At 42.7% G+C, this 16453-nt stretch overlaps 1 protein-coding gene across 18 annotated transcripts in view; it reads left to right on the forward strand.

Annotated features, from left to right (window-relative positions):
• FOXP1 (forkhead box P1) overlaps positions 1 to 16453 on the forward strand; it is a 338282-nt gene that overhangs the window by 280217 nt on the left and 41612 nt on the right. For all 18 annotated transcript variants that reach the window (XR_007628694.1, XM_050313031.1, XM_050313038.1 and 15 more), the window contains one exon: positions 11019 to 11123. Coding sequence is in view for 17 of the 18 variants with exons in the window: in XM_050313031.1 (XP_050168988.1) it covers positions 11019 to 11123 (105 nt within the window). In the remaining variant the exon portion in view is untranslated. The remainder of the gene's footprint in view (positions 1 to 11018; positions 11124 to 16453) is intronic.

Here is a 16453-nt window from a genome sequence, read left to right on the forward strand (position 1 = left end):
GGAAGGAGGAAGGAGTCTGGAGAAAGCTCTGAAGGGAAGTGTGAGGAATGGCGTGGCAGACCACTGATCTGCTGGTTAGGCTTAATGCCCCATGTTTCACTGTTGTTATCTTCCATGCCAGCTGATCCTCCATCAAAATCCCAAGGCCCTTAAATGAAGGCATTAGGATTCAGCACAATTAAGAATTACAGACTTCGGTCCATTATTAATGCTCGGGATGAAACAGTTCAGCCTGCAGTCCATATGCTCCCAGGGCCTGATCCTCTCTTGGCCAGCCTCTCTGTGTAGTCCTGGCATTCGTTCTGCACTGGTGCCAGCATCAAATCTGCTCATCCGTGTCGGCTCCCCTCAGTTGCTCCCTGCAGTTGATTTCAACTCATTATACTTCACCCTCAGCAGAGTTGAGTTAGATTAGGTTACCTCAAATCCAGTCTCCTGTAAAAAGTTGGTGTTCCTGGGACCTTTCCTCCCAGAAGGTATTTAGCTGCCTCATGTTCTCAAACCCCTATCACGACCCTTGTGCTGTTACCCACAGTCTGAGCAGCTTGGGTGTCTCCATGCAGCTTCTTTGCTGTGGAGCCAGGTGAGAGTCAGAGCCTGGAGCCCAGCTGTGTGTCCGATAAACCATTCCTTTCTACATGGCTCCCTCTTCCCACGCACCTCCAGTGAGTGTGATGGCTGTGGGGCTGGTTGGGCTGTTCAGTGACAGTGACAGTGCCACAACCAGAGCAGGGCACTGTCCTGGCCATCTCCATTTATTACATACAGGTACAGCCCAAAGTGTCCCACTGCCTGATGCCTTGGCCCTCGCCCCCCTGCCAAAGCAATCGCCACCAGTGACTGCGCGTGCTCCCCTCTGAGTCACTTCTCTGTGACCAGCTTTGAAAAAACACCGGCCGTGACTCAGACCCGGCGTTGCTAATCTCCACTTTTAAGCCTTATCAAGCATTTTTTTTTTTATTGTTCGTGCTTCTCAGATGCGGGTGTGGAGCCTCCTTTGCGTCGCCCGCGCCCACCGTCTGCCGCGGCGCTCTCCTGTTCCAGGAACCTTCTGCTAAATCAGTTGTACAATTGCACTTGCTCCTCGGTCCGCCCAGGAGCTCTTTAATCAAATTATGGTTTTCAAGGAATTCCTTCACTAAACCCTGGAAAATCGTTCCTGGTTTGTATTATTTGTTTTTCCCCTACAAAAGATGTGAAGTTAAGCGGCCTGTGAATATTTGATGTGGCCCTTGGCTGAATGAGGGCGCTGGGTCAGATGCTTGGGAAGCTGCCCCTGCGTCAGGGAGCTCCTGCACACCAGTGCTTCGCTGCTTTCTGGTCCCATGTAATAACCATCAGTTGTACAACTCCAAACACTAAGCTAATGTATCAAAAAGCACTTAAAATAGATTGGGTGAGCCTTGGCAGACGCTTAGCAGAACTTTTCCAAATTTTAGCATATGTATTGTTTTATTCCTCCATCTGGCCAACAGATCATTGTTTGATATCTGAGTGCTTTGCATATCTCCTCCCTTTTCTTGCAACTGAGATACTTACACGTGCATTTAATACGGCTTAATGCTATTTTTACATACCAGAGAAATAGCTGATGGCTTTCTGTTAATTGCATGCACTTTGCAGTTAAACTTTTACTAAAACATTCCTGTCTAAATACTTCAAGTCCAATGAAAATTTGTCCTCTTCTTTTATTAGAGGTGTTTATGTACTAGTCTTAAAAAGGGACCTGGTTTTGGTTTACTGCACCGTGGATTCCTGTTTCTTTTTACTTGGTCCTGCGTGCAAGTTGTCCTTCTTCAGCATTTGCTCGAAGATCTGACTGTCCCAAATAGCTGAGCAGGGACCTAACGAAGAACTGTGTTACTTTTTTTATCATGCATAACACAGCTTGAGAGTCTAAAGGAAACACCCTTGAAAATGCCATAGAAGTAGAGGAGTTAGGTGACTTTTGTGTGACTATTTTCTCTGCTGTTCAATAAAAATGGAGCAGTTAGTATGACAGCTGCTATATCATGTTATATTGTACTGCTAAGATATTGAGCAGCATTTAAAGTAAAACTCCACCATTAAGCTGTATAAACTTTATCCATTTCACTATGGTTTAATGGAAAAAAAATGAGTTTCTCAATAAAATGACATCATTTTTCCCAGGTTGTAATGTTCACTTTACAACTGTTTTTCTTTAATTCAATTTATTTTACTTTACTTTTTCTTGGCATCCTTTTTTTCTTGCAGTTTGGAGAGGGGGAAATCTCTTTTCGTGGAGCAGCTAGGTACTGCTCAAACCTCTCTTCCCTTCTTTTCCCGTCTCCCCCTCCCTCGACATCTTGTGCTAATCTGGAGCTCTATTTTTGTCAGGCAGACACGGCTGTATTTTCAAAGTATTGAGATTCACATTGAAATTTGGTAATCGGGATTTGTGGCTCTACCTGCTGCATGTTGAGGGGTGGGGGAAAGAGCCCGAGGAAGAGCATTGCTTGCTGCTGGAGCAACATTTGTGGAATGCCATGGGGTGTTTTTCTGTGTAGCTGGTGTTGTTAAGCTGGGGAGGACTGTAATTTCTTCTGTGTGATCAGGAAAACATATGTATATTATAAAGTATATTCTTGTCATTAAAAGGATGGTATAAGCCCGGGCAGGGAAACTGCTAATATGTGTTGCAGCTTGTCATTTTGGGCTGCATGAATAAAGAGGAGAACTATTCCTTTGGGAAACGATCTGGGGAACTGAGCAACAGATCCGCTGGCCAGCAAATTCTTCCTAACTGTAATTTTCCTTTTTGTGTATACTCAAAAATAACATCGCGATGGGCCCTTAAATACCATTTCATACACAGAGCACAATTTCCACAGCACAGGTGGTGCTAATATAGGACAGTCCCCTAGGCACTTGTCGCCAGGAGTTGTACAGCTTGTTCAGTGTCTGCATCCATATGGCAATCTGTCCCATTCATAGAAAGACATTGTAGCTGTGCCTGTGGGTGCTGTGGTCAATGTAGTGTAAAAAGTAGATTTTAACTCTCGGCAACCTATGTTCTGCTGTTTGTTTTATTGTAGAATCCAATTTATAACGTGGGGGGAAGAAAAATCAGCTCAGAGCGAATTCCAGAACAATCTGGCTGGCTGGGGTTTGTGTTTATTCTTGGAGCGCATGGTTAATCAGCAGGTGCACAGCCCCGCGCGCTCTAATGAACAGTTTACAGGAAGTCTTGCTCGGAAGAAACATTTTCCTTGTTGTTTATACTGTGAATTAACTCAGAAGTTGCAAAGCTGTAAACGATGTTAGCTGGCCATGTATGTCATGCAAGTCTGTTCCATACTTCTCTTTTTTTGGCTTTCCTTCCCGCTGTTGCATGGTTTTCCCTGGGCGTGCGATGCTCGGGAAGGATGTTGGGCCTCTCGTTGTGTTGCCCCTGAAAGGGGCAAATCACGGCGAAGGGGCTCTCAAAAAAAGGAGGGTGAAGCTTTAGTGTTGCCCAGTGGTTCAAATCTAAACACATGAACGTGATTTATGGCTGCTCTGGTATCTGTCACTCCAATGCCAAGTGTTGTTCTGTTTTAGTGGGACTATTTGTTATACCTTTTAGTAAACACAAACAAATAGACCGCCTAGCACCTGCAGCAGCATATGATATTTACACTACCTGTATGATTCAGCATGCTTCCCTGGGGAAGCAGGCTTGTGTCCTCTCGATTTTTAGTGCTTTTTTAAACAGCATTCTTCCGAGGGAAGGCATGTGGCAAAGAGAATGCAACGCTTTAACTGTAATTCTCCCTTGGAGTCATTATTTATCTTAATTATATTTTTATAAACATCTCCCCAAGGGCACTTCGCTGCTGCCGCAGTGGTGTAGGGTGGGCAAAGGCCCCCCCCAGTGAGCTGCCAGGCTGTGTGTGATGTGACAGTCACCTTCTGCGCAGGTTTTGTTGTGCCTGTGGGACAGGGGGGAAAAATACTGACGTGAATAATCCCTGTTAATCATATTTGTTGACGTACCACCGGTTTATGTAAGAGTGGAAGACTTGCCTCAACTCTAAATGTAACAGAATAGAATTTTGTTGAACAAGAATAGATCTTGTTTCTCAGTGTTTTCTTTTACTATAAATTTAAATGTTACAACAGAATATAAATTACAGTGAAATAAGGTTGGCAAACAGGATCTTTGTACAAAGTATGTATGTACGTTGGTAATTTTACACCTCGGTCTCGGTGAAGTCCAAGGTCTAATCCTCTGTTTTTAAACTCGTGCGTGTTCTTAAAAGCGTTACTGAATCAGGGCCAAAGCTTTGCCATTGCCACCTCCCTCTGCCATGCGAATTGGGTGTGTAAGAGGGATGGGATTGCTGTGCTGAAAGTCGGTGTAAAAAATAACAAACTGAAAAAAAACCCAGAACACCCCCCCGCCCCAACCCCCAAAACCCATGAAAGTGGTTGGATCACATTTTTTTCCTAATTAAACTAAGATACTGAATCAATCCGTTTTCATCTGAATAAATTAGGAGACTGTTCAGAGAGGAATAAAATGAGATTTAGCAGGGATAAGTAGAAAGTAGCCCAGCTAGGAAATCAAAATTCCAAACTGCGGGTTTGACATGACACGTCAGCTGCTCAGCATCGGTTGTGTGGGAAATGGCTGAGGCATAACCGGGTTGAGAAATTAAGGTGGGACACTCTGTGCCATGTCTTAGTTAAAAAGGTAAATGCAGTCATGGGAGGCATAAACATGCATGTTGCATCTGAGTCCTTCTTTTTTTTTCCTGTTCTGCTTTATGCAGAACCAGTTAAACCACATTGAGTGTGATGTACAATTGGCCACTCTCTTGCAGAAAGGATAAAGAGAAGCTGGAGCAAATATAGAGGAGAGCAGCTAGGATGATAAAGGAGTTGGAGGGAATAGGCTATGAAGACAGATTAAAGGGAATTAAAGATCTACACCCTGGAAAAATAGAGGCTCTAGGAGGATGTGATTATGGTATGTAAGTACATGAAGTGATGCTACAAAGAAGAAGAGGGAAAAAATTGTTCTCATTAGTTAGCAGTGCTGGAATTTAAAATCCAGCGTTTCAAATCGCGTGCGTCTGGGTATATTTGATGTACTTTTCACTACAGTACCTAAGCACAGGGTTGAAATAAAAAATAAGAGTTTTAAATCATAGAGAAACTCGTTAATTCAAGTGCAGGAATGGAACTTGCACCTGAAATAAGTGGTGGATTTTTGGCAGTGGGCATTTCTTTTAAATGCTCTAGAAATACATTTAATTCCTCCAAGGAAGGGATGTAGGGCAGTGACTGTCCTGGATGAGGGGCTGCCACTGGAAGGAGGATGTAGTAGTGTTAGAGTGCTGGAGGGTCATAACGTTGATTAATAATCCAAACCATCAGTGCACAGATCAAAACCAGAAGATGATGCATATAATTATCCAGTCAGGTTCTGCTCTTTGCAGTGGGGAGGAGGGTAAAAAACAAGGGGAATGTTAGCCAGATTTTGTCTTAGTCTTGCTGCAAATGCTCCAGGAATTTAGGGAATAGTACCACAAGAGGCATAAATGGGAGGTTGTGATTCAGGGTGCACAGCTGACCTTGTGTTACAACAGCACTGCTGTTTTCTTTCTTATACCACAGGAGTACATAAGTTAGTGCACACTGATTAGAAGAGAGGATTTCAGCCTGTGGGCTGCAGTTTTAACCTGATTTGTCTTAAATTGGTGAAGTCATTTAAAATGTAATATACCACTCCTGTTACTTCCAATAGGACTTGATGTAAAACATGAGCTTCTTCTTGTCCTAGGTCTGAATGTGGACTAAAATAGTGAGGAAGAGGAGAAATGCAGCTCTTAAAAGCATCCAAAACTTTGCCAGCCAGTTCTAGAAAGTGCTGTCAGTGACCACATACTGTGTGATCAAATACCATCTCTCCTGAAGACCCACAGCCTTCCAAGCTTTATCCAGCAATGAGGAGGCATTACCCTGCCCAGACAGTTCTCTGTTCAGATCACGTACCTGTTTCCTGGGCATTTCCTGAGGCTTGGATGGGACCCTGAATATCTAGAAATAGTCCATTTCAATATATGGCTAATACTTTAGTTGTTTTGCTGGGTTTTTAAATTTTTTAAGTTATTTTTTTTTATTTTGCAGTTTTAGAGAGGAAAGAGGCACTTAACCACTGCACTAAGAGTTGGGAGGGATTTGCACCAGTGCAGCTTCTCTGCAAAACATGTCTTTATTCAATTGATTCTGTCATGAAGGCAGGAACTTGCATTCGAGTACAGTTGGTACAAGAATTTAATAATTACTGCTTCTGTTTCGATTTTAAATCAAATACAGCGAGTGTTTCTGACTCAGAAAATCATGATTTTTTTAGCAGCTTTATTCTGTCGGCACTTTAGAGCTCACTGGGCAGTCACAAATGTGCGAGAGCCATGGTGGTTTCCAGCCGTGTGTCTCCTTCTGTACAGGACCAAAATTGTGGCATTTTGCCTCAAGGGCTGTGCCATCCACATCAGAGCGAGGGGGAATGTGGTGTGAGACAGAGCCCCAGGCTCTTGCCTGGACTGTACATGGACATCAGTTTCATGGCAGCTGGCAAAGATGAGGTCACTTCCCATTGCCCCTGAGAAATAAAATAAAAGAGCAGTTCTGCACTTTCTTAGGGTGCTGTGCTCAACAGGAGGAAAGCAGGAGACATGGTATTGATTTGTCAGCGTGCAGGTGGCTCTGGCATGTTCTCTGCACCATTAGAACGTGAGCAGATGCTTCATAACTGTAATAGAAAATCAAGAATGCTTCTCCACATCGCTGACTTCCCCCAGTGTTTTGGCAAAGATCATTGGCCCAAGCAGATGTGAAAGAGGGAGAGTGCAGTATGAAGTGTGTCAGCATTGTGAATATTTAAAATATGGTCCACTGTGTGGCAGAAGTACCGATACTGAAGCTTCTGCTTACCTGGATTTTGTATCCACCCGTGACTTTGCAGCCAGTGTGTACGAGCGTGGTACCCAGTTCCATGTGGTTAGTAAGTGTGGGTTGTATGAAACCATACAGCACAGGGGGCTTTCATGCTGGGGCTTTGCTCACTGCTTTCCCCAGTACTCACTGTGTCCCTGTCTCTCTTCGGGGTGTACTGTCATTTTCACTCTTAGCTGTCTGTGGCTTCTCTGTCCACTTGCTTTTGTGTCTCAGAGTGGGGGTCTTCAAGGATGCTGTAGCACAGCAGGTGTATTCCAAAAGATGATTGACTGGTGTGTGCAAGTACCAGCTCCAACAGCCATCCCAGTAGGATTAGATGGTGAAATTGCTTCAAGACCCTCTGGAGATCCTTGGGGTTATGAAGCAACATAGTAGGGTAAAGGAGGAGGAGGAGGTAAAATTTCCTCTCCTCTATCCAGCAAGCCCAGAGGAGCTGTGGAAGTGCCTTGCCCCTTCTCCCCTCCCCTCTGTACTGGAAGCAGGGCTGGAGGCAGCAGCAAACGAGTGGACACTTACACAGTTTTCAGCTTTCCACATGGGTTTCGTTACTCTGTCGTATGTCATGAATAAGATGATTTACGCAAGACATTTTACTTGCCAGAGTGTTCTTTGCTGTATTTCGATGTAATAATGCTGCACTATTGCATTATTTGGAAGTATTTTTTATGCAAATGCCTTACGAAGAGGAAAAAACCCCACGTAGTCTTGATTTTTACATCATTTATTCCTTCACTACTTTGAAAATTATGTCTTGTTATAAAATCATTTCCACTAACTAGTGTTGCATCACCAGTACCCAACCATGAATATGCGTTCCTAGGAAGGAGAGGGTGACAGAAACAAACACCTACTCTAATGTGTCATTAGAAATCAAACAGACCTAAAACTTGCTTCTGCTTGCCAATGCTCAGATCTTCTGAAAGTCTGTCTCCGGCAGCGAGACCAGGGATGGATCCAGATTACAGAAGCTGTGTGCTTGCATGCAGGCAAAATATCAGTGAACAATTTCAGAGTATAGGTTTGCATTGTGCCCACAAAGCTGTTTGTTTATGTACTGGATTAAAATCTTCTTTTTCCACCTCTATTTGCTCAAACAAAGTGAGTACTTAGATCAGTTAAACAGAGTTCTCCATTCATTCCCACTGGCTGTATCCTTTCTGTGTTACATCCGCTTCTGTACAAACTCGCTCTTTGTTTTGTTTTGAGGTGCTTCTTCAGGCTCTATCAGGGAACAAGTGGCATCTATAATATCTTCAAAAGTGTGGTGGATAAAATAGCAGTAATCTGATACTGACACATAAAGGTCACCGAAAGGCACCACTGAAACACCCCCCCGCCCCCGAGCAGGATGGGAGTCGCTGCCTGCGGAGGGGGCCAGCGTTTGTCTTTCAGTACTGAAGGGGTTTTTTTTTTCCTCTTTGAAATGTCTCATTTTGGTAAGTTGAAGTAGTTCCTCTGCTTGGTTGAATGGCAGTGGAAGCTCTGTGTAGGTGTTAAGCGTGTTACGCGTAGCGTCGTGTTAGCGGAGTGACCTTTTAAGTTCCCCGTTTACAGTCAGCACCAGTCTTCATGGTTATTGACAGCACGAGGCTTTGACATCCTGAGCATCATTTATAGTTTGATATTGTCTTGGTCACTCCGTCATTTTGTTTGGACACAGTACCAGGGTATCATGTCCTACATAGTTTGTCTTGTCTTGTGCAAGTTCCCTGGAAAGAAAAGAGATTTGCACTTGGATTTAAAAAATAAATACAAATCTCGGTAGGGCTCTTTCCGTTGACTTGGCCATGGCCTCTAGGCTCTCACAGAGAAACTTTAAAAAACCCTGCTGGGGGTTTAAGCCATGTGACTCCTGTTGATATTATAATGAGATTTACAGTGCTTAAACCCCACGGGGGACTGACTCCTTACTTGGCGTCACACGGCGTTCCTGCAGCCGTCCCGGGGTGGGTAACGCGCGGGGGAAATTCAAACGCTGTTTTTCTTTTTTTTTTGTCTGGGTTCTGCCAAACACCCTGAAACCATAACTCTCACATGTAGTCTTCGTGGAATTTAATGGAGTGTTAACATGAAAGCCTGCTTTCTCACCCTTTGCTGTATCCAGGTATGGAAGCAGATGATAAAACCCATTATCTTCTGATTTTTTCTGATGTGTACAGAGGATGTTTGACCATATGCCTGTCTGGCTTGGGTGGATGGTGTTCCTTCAGCCATCCTCCCTCTTTCTCAGTTGAGGAAACGCGTGGTGTAGCATTTTTCTAATTTCCTTGCAAGGAATGCATCAGTCCCTTTGTTCTTTTAAAAACTTTACAGAGATTCTCCACACTTGAACATTTTTTAAAAGACTGGTGAGTTAAACCAGTGTAATGTTCCTGTACAGGAAAAGGCCTTTGTAAAGCTCTTCACCTACAGTTGTTTTTTTAGGAAATTAACTTGCACATACATATATTTATGCTTGAAGAACTTTTTGTAAACAGCCAAAAATAGGATATTAACGAAATAATAAATGAGGTTCATATAAAACTCTTAATGCCTTTTCTGGTCGGTACTTTTTAGGTTTTGGGGGGTTTTTTAATTAAAATAATTTTTGAAACCATCTTCAATAATCTTCAGATTCTCATTGGGCCTAAAGTGAGAAGAGTTACAGAATCTGGGCAAGAATTTCTCTTTCAACTTGTTTGCACTTGGGATGACATCTCTGGAGGGTTCAGTGTTCTTGCTGCCCAGTGCATCAGAAATAATGTAAGAACACAATTTTGATACAGTGCACAGGCAGATAAAATTACAAAGGAAGAATAAACAGCATTTCCACATGTGTGTAAAGGTAAAATGGCAAGAAGTAGGCGTTTATCCATAACGTTACCTATGATCCAGGATAAAACGAGTCATAAAAGCCACACCTAGATGCTGGTATGTGTTCATATCCTTTGTGTATGTTTGAAGTTCATAATACAGCACAGACATACTGTAGCAGAAAGATTTGATATGAAAAATAGATATGTGTTTGAGCATAAAATAGAGACTTCAATATTATTTTGACATTTTAGTTTTAAAGTCATCTAAGGTTATGGAAATTGTTGCAGAAAATAATTCCTTTCCTTAAGAAGTTTCCATGCAGAAGTTGAATAAAGAAGATATTTTAGAATATGGTTCATCAGTTAGTGCAACAGATACATTTCCCTGAGCACCACATGGCCCGGATCAAAGCGTCTCATGACTTGGATCAGTGCAGCCAAATCATTACGTATTGATTGGAATCCCGCTGAAGGATTAACCCCTTAGTGCTCATATGAATTTTTTTCTTTAACCCTGGGTTCAGTAGTTGGGAGGCTCTGTGACGTTCCTGCCAAATCGTAGCAAGGTTAATAGCCCCCAGTAACCCCTTGTACTGAGGAACCCTTTGACTGCATGGTTCCTGGGTTTTATGGCGAATTTTGCATTTGAAAGTACATCTTGTGTCTTTCTTGGGATAGAAAGGGACTGTACTTGTGCAGTGAAACAGCCTGTAAGAGAGGGAAATAAAAACCAGCCAGAAAAAATCACCAATCCAGTAAATAAATAACATGGTGGGAAAGCCAAGGCTGCAAACTTGATGCTTTTCCTCTTCCTTTAATGATGAGGAAAGCCTCAGGTCCAGCTGTACTGTGCTGTAAGGATACAGTGCTGTATGGAGGTGACTTCTCTTCCTGATGAAGTTGAATTGTAAAAATGCAATGTTCATAAATTTCTTAGCAAAATATCAAGCAGGATATTAAGCAGGTCTGTCAAATGATTTCTCCCCCGTCCGTGTTAATTTAAATTCTTTACAAAGCTTTTAATTAATGAATGAAATGTAGGAGGATAGCTAAGTAAGAATGACACATGTTTCGCACTGCAAATGGTATTTAATTCTGTTTGGGAAAACTATGGGCAGAGTCAGGCAGGTACCGTGAGATGTCAGGGGTGTTTCAGGATCTGTTGTTTTGCTGCTCTTTGAGAGTCTTTGTGAAGATGAATTGTGACGGTACCTTCAGTTACACCACTTTTTCTCTTTTCTCTTTCTCTCCCCCCAGTTTATCCCACGAGGAGCACTCACACAGCCATCCTCTCTACGGACATGGCGTATGCAAGTGGCCGGGCTGTGAAGCAGTATGTGAAGACTTCCAGTCGTTTCTAAAGTAAGGATGGTTTTATTGGCACTTCCATTGTACAGAAAGCATGCCCTGAAATTTTGTGTGCTGTCACTCACCCTGGGCCTGATGCAAAGCCCATTGAAGTCAACAGAGAGCTCCTTTTCACTTCAGTGGCTTTTGGATCAGGCTCAAGAACGTTTTAACAGGGGATAGTAAATTAGCCCCATGGGGAAGTTATGGTCTTGCTCAGTGTGTTACTATAAAATGGTGTTTGCAGTTCCGCAGCTTTTTTTTTCTTTTTTTTTTTTTCTAAATAACTTTTAAGTTGCAGTATCGATCATGTAAACAATACAACTTTGATTTAACCTTGATTTCACTTTAATTTAGAAGTCTAGTCTTAAATTAACTCCATAAATGAACAGAGGATTGCAGAACATCACGTGAAATTTAATTTATGTCAAATAAGTAACTAATGAACAAAGTCTACACTACTAAAAATAAACTATAATTATATTAATTGGGCCCCTGCAGTTTGCTGCAGACCTTTTCCTTGCTGCCAAAGAACACAGTTTTACACGTTGCATAAACAGTGCGTTATGGACTAGGCCATGGCAGTGCATGCATCCCAATGTGGGGAAGGACCCCAGAGCTCTAATAGCTTACACATGGCTGCTCCACAGCTAAACCATCAGCTTCAGCCCTCCAAGCTGGAGCAGAAACTATTCCCACCACAGAAGAGTTCTCTGTCTGGGTAGGACACCAGGTAAACACACGTTTTGGGTGCAACCAGGTTCTTGAAGGTTTGGTCACCGATTTTGATTCTCAAGTACTGTGGCTGGTCAGTTGTGAGATGACCAAAGACCAACCACCCAGGCAGTGTTTATGATTTAAATTCACAAAGGGACAAATCCTGCTCCCGTTTAGAGCAGTCATCTCAGGGAATCAGTCCACATAAACATATGGGATTCTTCAGGATGAGTAAGTAGACTTAGTCCCAAAAGGTTCATCTGTACCTGTCCTTTCTGGGGTGGTACCCTGGATTTTTATGTGAGGGAGGGAGGGGTGATAGCAAGCAGAGGATGTTTGTTGGGTGGTGTTAGATCATACAGATAGGGCTTTGCTCTCAGAACAGAATGGGCCGGTTCTGGTTCCAGTGGCAAAACCCTCCTTAGTTGGGGCTGATTTAAACATATGTTACAGCTAAGGAAGGGTTCAGTGAGGAGAAGGTTCTCCTTACAAGAGGGTTACAAATAAGAAGGTGCTAGTCATAGATTTCTGTGAAGGGTGGCCTCTTTTCTTATAATTCATCCTGTTGTTCACTTAAGTGAAATAAATGCTAATCTTGCCATACTTGCCAGCTCATTCATATTCATATGCCATACTATAGCATTTAGACCTTTAAAACAATTCTCATTTTTATTGCTGTTAGTGCAAGGGAAAGGTGCAGTGGTAGCCTGAGATATCACAATAACGTGTGATCACATCTGGTCAGATTAGGCCTCCTTTGCTGCCTGTGCTAGTCCTGTGTTCCAGATTAGAGCTGTTGTTTCAGCAGGATTACAAAGCAATGGGCTGTGTGACATGGGCCATGCATAGAAAACACAGCCCTTAAGTCACAGAACATGGGTGGAAGCAAGACTGGTTCTTATATGGTGTTTTGGAGATGTTTCAGTAAGTAGGCCCAGTCCACCAGTTCACCTGGAGGAGATACTTGGAGGAATCAATACTTAGGAATAACCTGGAAACTCTTACTGGCCCAGGCTGGACCTTGGCTCCGTCAGTTCTAGTTCTTGTGTCTCTCACTTATCATCAGTCTTTTCTTCCCCACCAAAACCATACAACAGAAATATTCTGTGTGAGTTTCTTGAACCCATTGGCTCATGTAAATTTTCTCATTATCCAAATTCTACAGTGTCCAGACAAAGTCTTACTGTTCCAAGTGACATTTAACCCAGAACGAATGCAGAAATGAGTGTCCATGAGCAGTGTACTGGCACTGCTGGGAAGTGAGTGTTGCTTCCTAAAATGAAATGTTGCTTCCTAAATGGTAGCCTTCCATGTCTCCTGTGGAGAGGCCTTAAATTAATGTTGCCATTTATCAGAATTTATTACTCAATGAAAAGCTAATAGGTAGATGCTTGAAGGTTCTTCCTGATACTTGTATAAACCGTGAAGCTCTTTTGACGGTCCCCTCAAGAGAAAAGCTCTTGTTTACCAAGTGAAATACAGCCCGTGTATCAATTGAGCATTGCTTAATTTCACTTACCTTGGTGAAAAGGCAGAGAGAAGTTGTATGTGGAATGAAAGCCCTGTATGCCAATAAAATGATTCTTCAGTTAAAGGAGAAAAAAGGACTCGCAGGTCTAAAACATGGTTCATTTCTTTTCCTCCTGAGGAAGAAATATCATAACTGTTGGTAAATCAAAACCAGAGATTTGACACTTTTCTGTGATCGTTCTGTAGTGTTTGTTCCCAAGGTGAGGTACACCACAGGGCCCTTGATTTCAAAGATAAACACTGTACAAATAACGATCCTAGTTGTCTTTCACTCACAGCCAACAGGAGGATGCTTATCAGAACCAGCAGATACACAGGCTATTGTGTGCATTTATTTCCCTATTTCTTTTTGAAATAAGTTGCAGTTTTAGCATCGTTGTGTTCTGGGTTTGTTTTTTTTTTTTAATCCATCAGCCATTGGTTATCATGTGATGTGGTATCAGTTAGAGCTAACTGATAGCAGCAGGGGCTGCTGCTCTGCCTAATGAAACAGCAGCACCCTGCATGCTCCAGAATACTCCCTGAGCCTAAAAACAAAAACAAGTCCAGTCTCACGGCGCTGACCCCGTGGCCTCTGCCAAGCTGCAGGGAGCAAGGTGAGGGCTGGAGGGTGCACACGTGTCTGGAGTGTTAACCAGGGCCTGTCTCGCAGGCAGCAGCGAAAGGAGCAATTAGTAGCACAGAGCGACTTTCCTTCAAAATTGACTATATCCTTGATTTCATTTGCATGTGTTTAAAGACCGTTGCAGATAGAAATAGATACCCCTTATACAGCAAGTTGTTCAGGAAATCCCTGCTGGAGGGAGGGTGGTTTATTCAGCAGAGTATCCAGGGCAAAAAATGAAGGAGAAGGCTGATTAGGATTTCATCCCTCCACACTTTTAATTTTTATTTTTTAATTCAGTTGTGGGTTAGATGCGCTTAATCCTGACTGTACCGTTTTTAAATCAAATATATTCTTTAAAAGAAGGACGCAGACCTTTGGAGAGATCTGGCAGTTCTGTGTTGCAGTGATGCTGGTAATCTGCTTCATGTGCATTTAACTTTGATGAAACGAAGGGGAGTTTATGTGAAAGAAACTACTAAGTGCACTCTGTAATGTTTTCACAAGTGTTTTTATCATGGTAACATCTTGTTTACTTTAGTTGCCTGCCTAAAACTACTTGGAACATGTTAAGAAAACATTTCGAGAAAGCTTCTACAAAGAGGCTTTTGTTTAGCAGCAACTGTGAGACTGCTCAGCTCACAAAGGTGTTAACTTTCAACCCCTTAAGCACTTCCACATGAAATTCCAGCAACTATGTTTGTGGTTTTGGAAAAACAAAGTGTATATTAAAGAAACCAGGTATATGCTAATACATGTTGAAGTAGGCCGGAAATCGTAAATTGTTTCAAAGGCATTAATTGCGCTCGTTTGCGTGGCAGAGAGTTCTGCAGTGAAATCATCCGCGCGGCGCAGACCTTTTAATCAGATGGGGAGTGAGGGCAGGGGAAAGGCTGGGCTGGAGGTGGGTTTTTTAGAATTTTTTTTAAAGTCATGGCAGGGCCGGCTGTGGAGCGGCGATGGGGAGGTTGATGGGGAGGGGGCTGATGCTGGGGATGCTGCGCGGGGATGCAGCGCCGGTCCTGTCCCGTGCGGGGGGACCCGCTCGCCCCCCGGGGATGCTCCTCACAACCAGCTGATTCTCCGAGCCCGCCGCGTATTGGGAAGTTGCCGTTCGAATGTCGGCGTTCCCGTTTCTTTTACAGCCTCCCGATTAACCCCCGTGGCAGGGCAGGGGGGTTCGGGACCCCGGCGGCGGCGGCGGAGGCCGGGGTGGCCCAAATCCCACAGTGCCCTCTAGTGCTCCCGGGAATGCTGCTGGCGGGAGAGGCTCCGGAGAGCATTCCCGGGAGCAGCATCCCCGGGAGACCCCCCGGTCCCTCCCCTCCCGAGCTGGGGAAGCAGCAGGCCAGCTCGAGCTAACCCTCTGATATTTTTATTTCATCATTTCAAAATTATTTATTTAATTGTTTTAATTTTATTTTTGTTTATTATTATTTTAATTTTTCTTTATCCTGTTATTTTAATTTTATTATGTGTTTTGTTATGTGTTTTATTGTGTATTCTTTAATTGCCATTATTCTATTTTTATTTACTTTCTTTAACTTATTTCTGTTTGATTTTCATACATACTTTGCACACACACACACATATATATATATGAAATACTTCTTCTCATGGCTTACATGTAGTGAGGCCCATTGCCTTGCATTATCCCCTTTTTTCTCTCTTAAAGGTGCACTTAGTTTATGTTTCCCATTATAATTTCCGGTGTGTAATCAGAAAGCGTTCCTTAAGAGACAAGGATCATCTTTGTTTCATACTTTTATTGACACTGTCTACCGTATTACTGCGATGTCTAAATGGTAAAATTTATTATTAGCAATAGTGTCACAAAAGTCTGAGACAGCGATTTTCCTTTCAATAAAAGTAGTTAAAAACCTTTTAGAAAATCCATAATTTTGATTGCTGGTACTTCATAAATGTATAACTGGTACTTTTTAGCTGTCTCTTTAGGGAAAAATGAGTTTTATCACCTGCAGTACCTGGGTTAATGAAATTGTGTGTTGGAATTTAGCCAGAATGAAAGATGAGATCATTCGGTGGCACTAATATTGGCAACAGGTCTCATAAAAAGGTTCTACTCTTTTTAGAAAATTATCATTAGGGCTTTTTCTTTTTCTGAGGATGGGAGAGAGATTCAAGTTATTTGTCATTTTTGAAGTTTCTGTGGTCCGAAGATTTTCATCTGCTGTAATATCCCAAACCCAGTGACCTAAAAGCCTCCACCAAGGCCAAGAGAAACACAACAGTGTCCATCAGTGCCTAGTAAAGGAATTTACTTGCTTCAGATTTCAGCTCCAGTTCCTGTTTCAGCCCTTTAAAAATCACGACTCTCAGCTCAAATTTGAAATAACGCTGCTCCTTTCTCATGGTCCTCCGTGTTTGATTGTTTGTGGATATTAGCTGTCCAGGAAATCCCATACTTAGAGATATAAATCCAAAATGATCTTGTTTTTCCGCAGCCAGCCCAGGATGTATTAGACAGTTATGA

The sequence above is a fragment of the Myiozetetes cayanensis genome, unplaced genomic scaffold (genome assembly GCF_022539395.1).
Source record: "Myiozetetes cayanensis isolate MyiCay16 unplaced genomic scaffold, myiCay2020 scf18, whole genome shotgun sequence".
NCBI classification, from domain to species: Eukaryota; Metazoa; Chordata; class Aves; order Passeriformes; family Tyrannidae; genus Myiozetetes; species Myiozetetes cayanensis.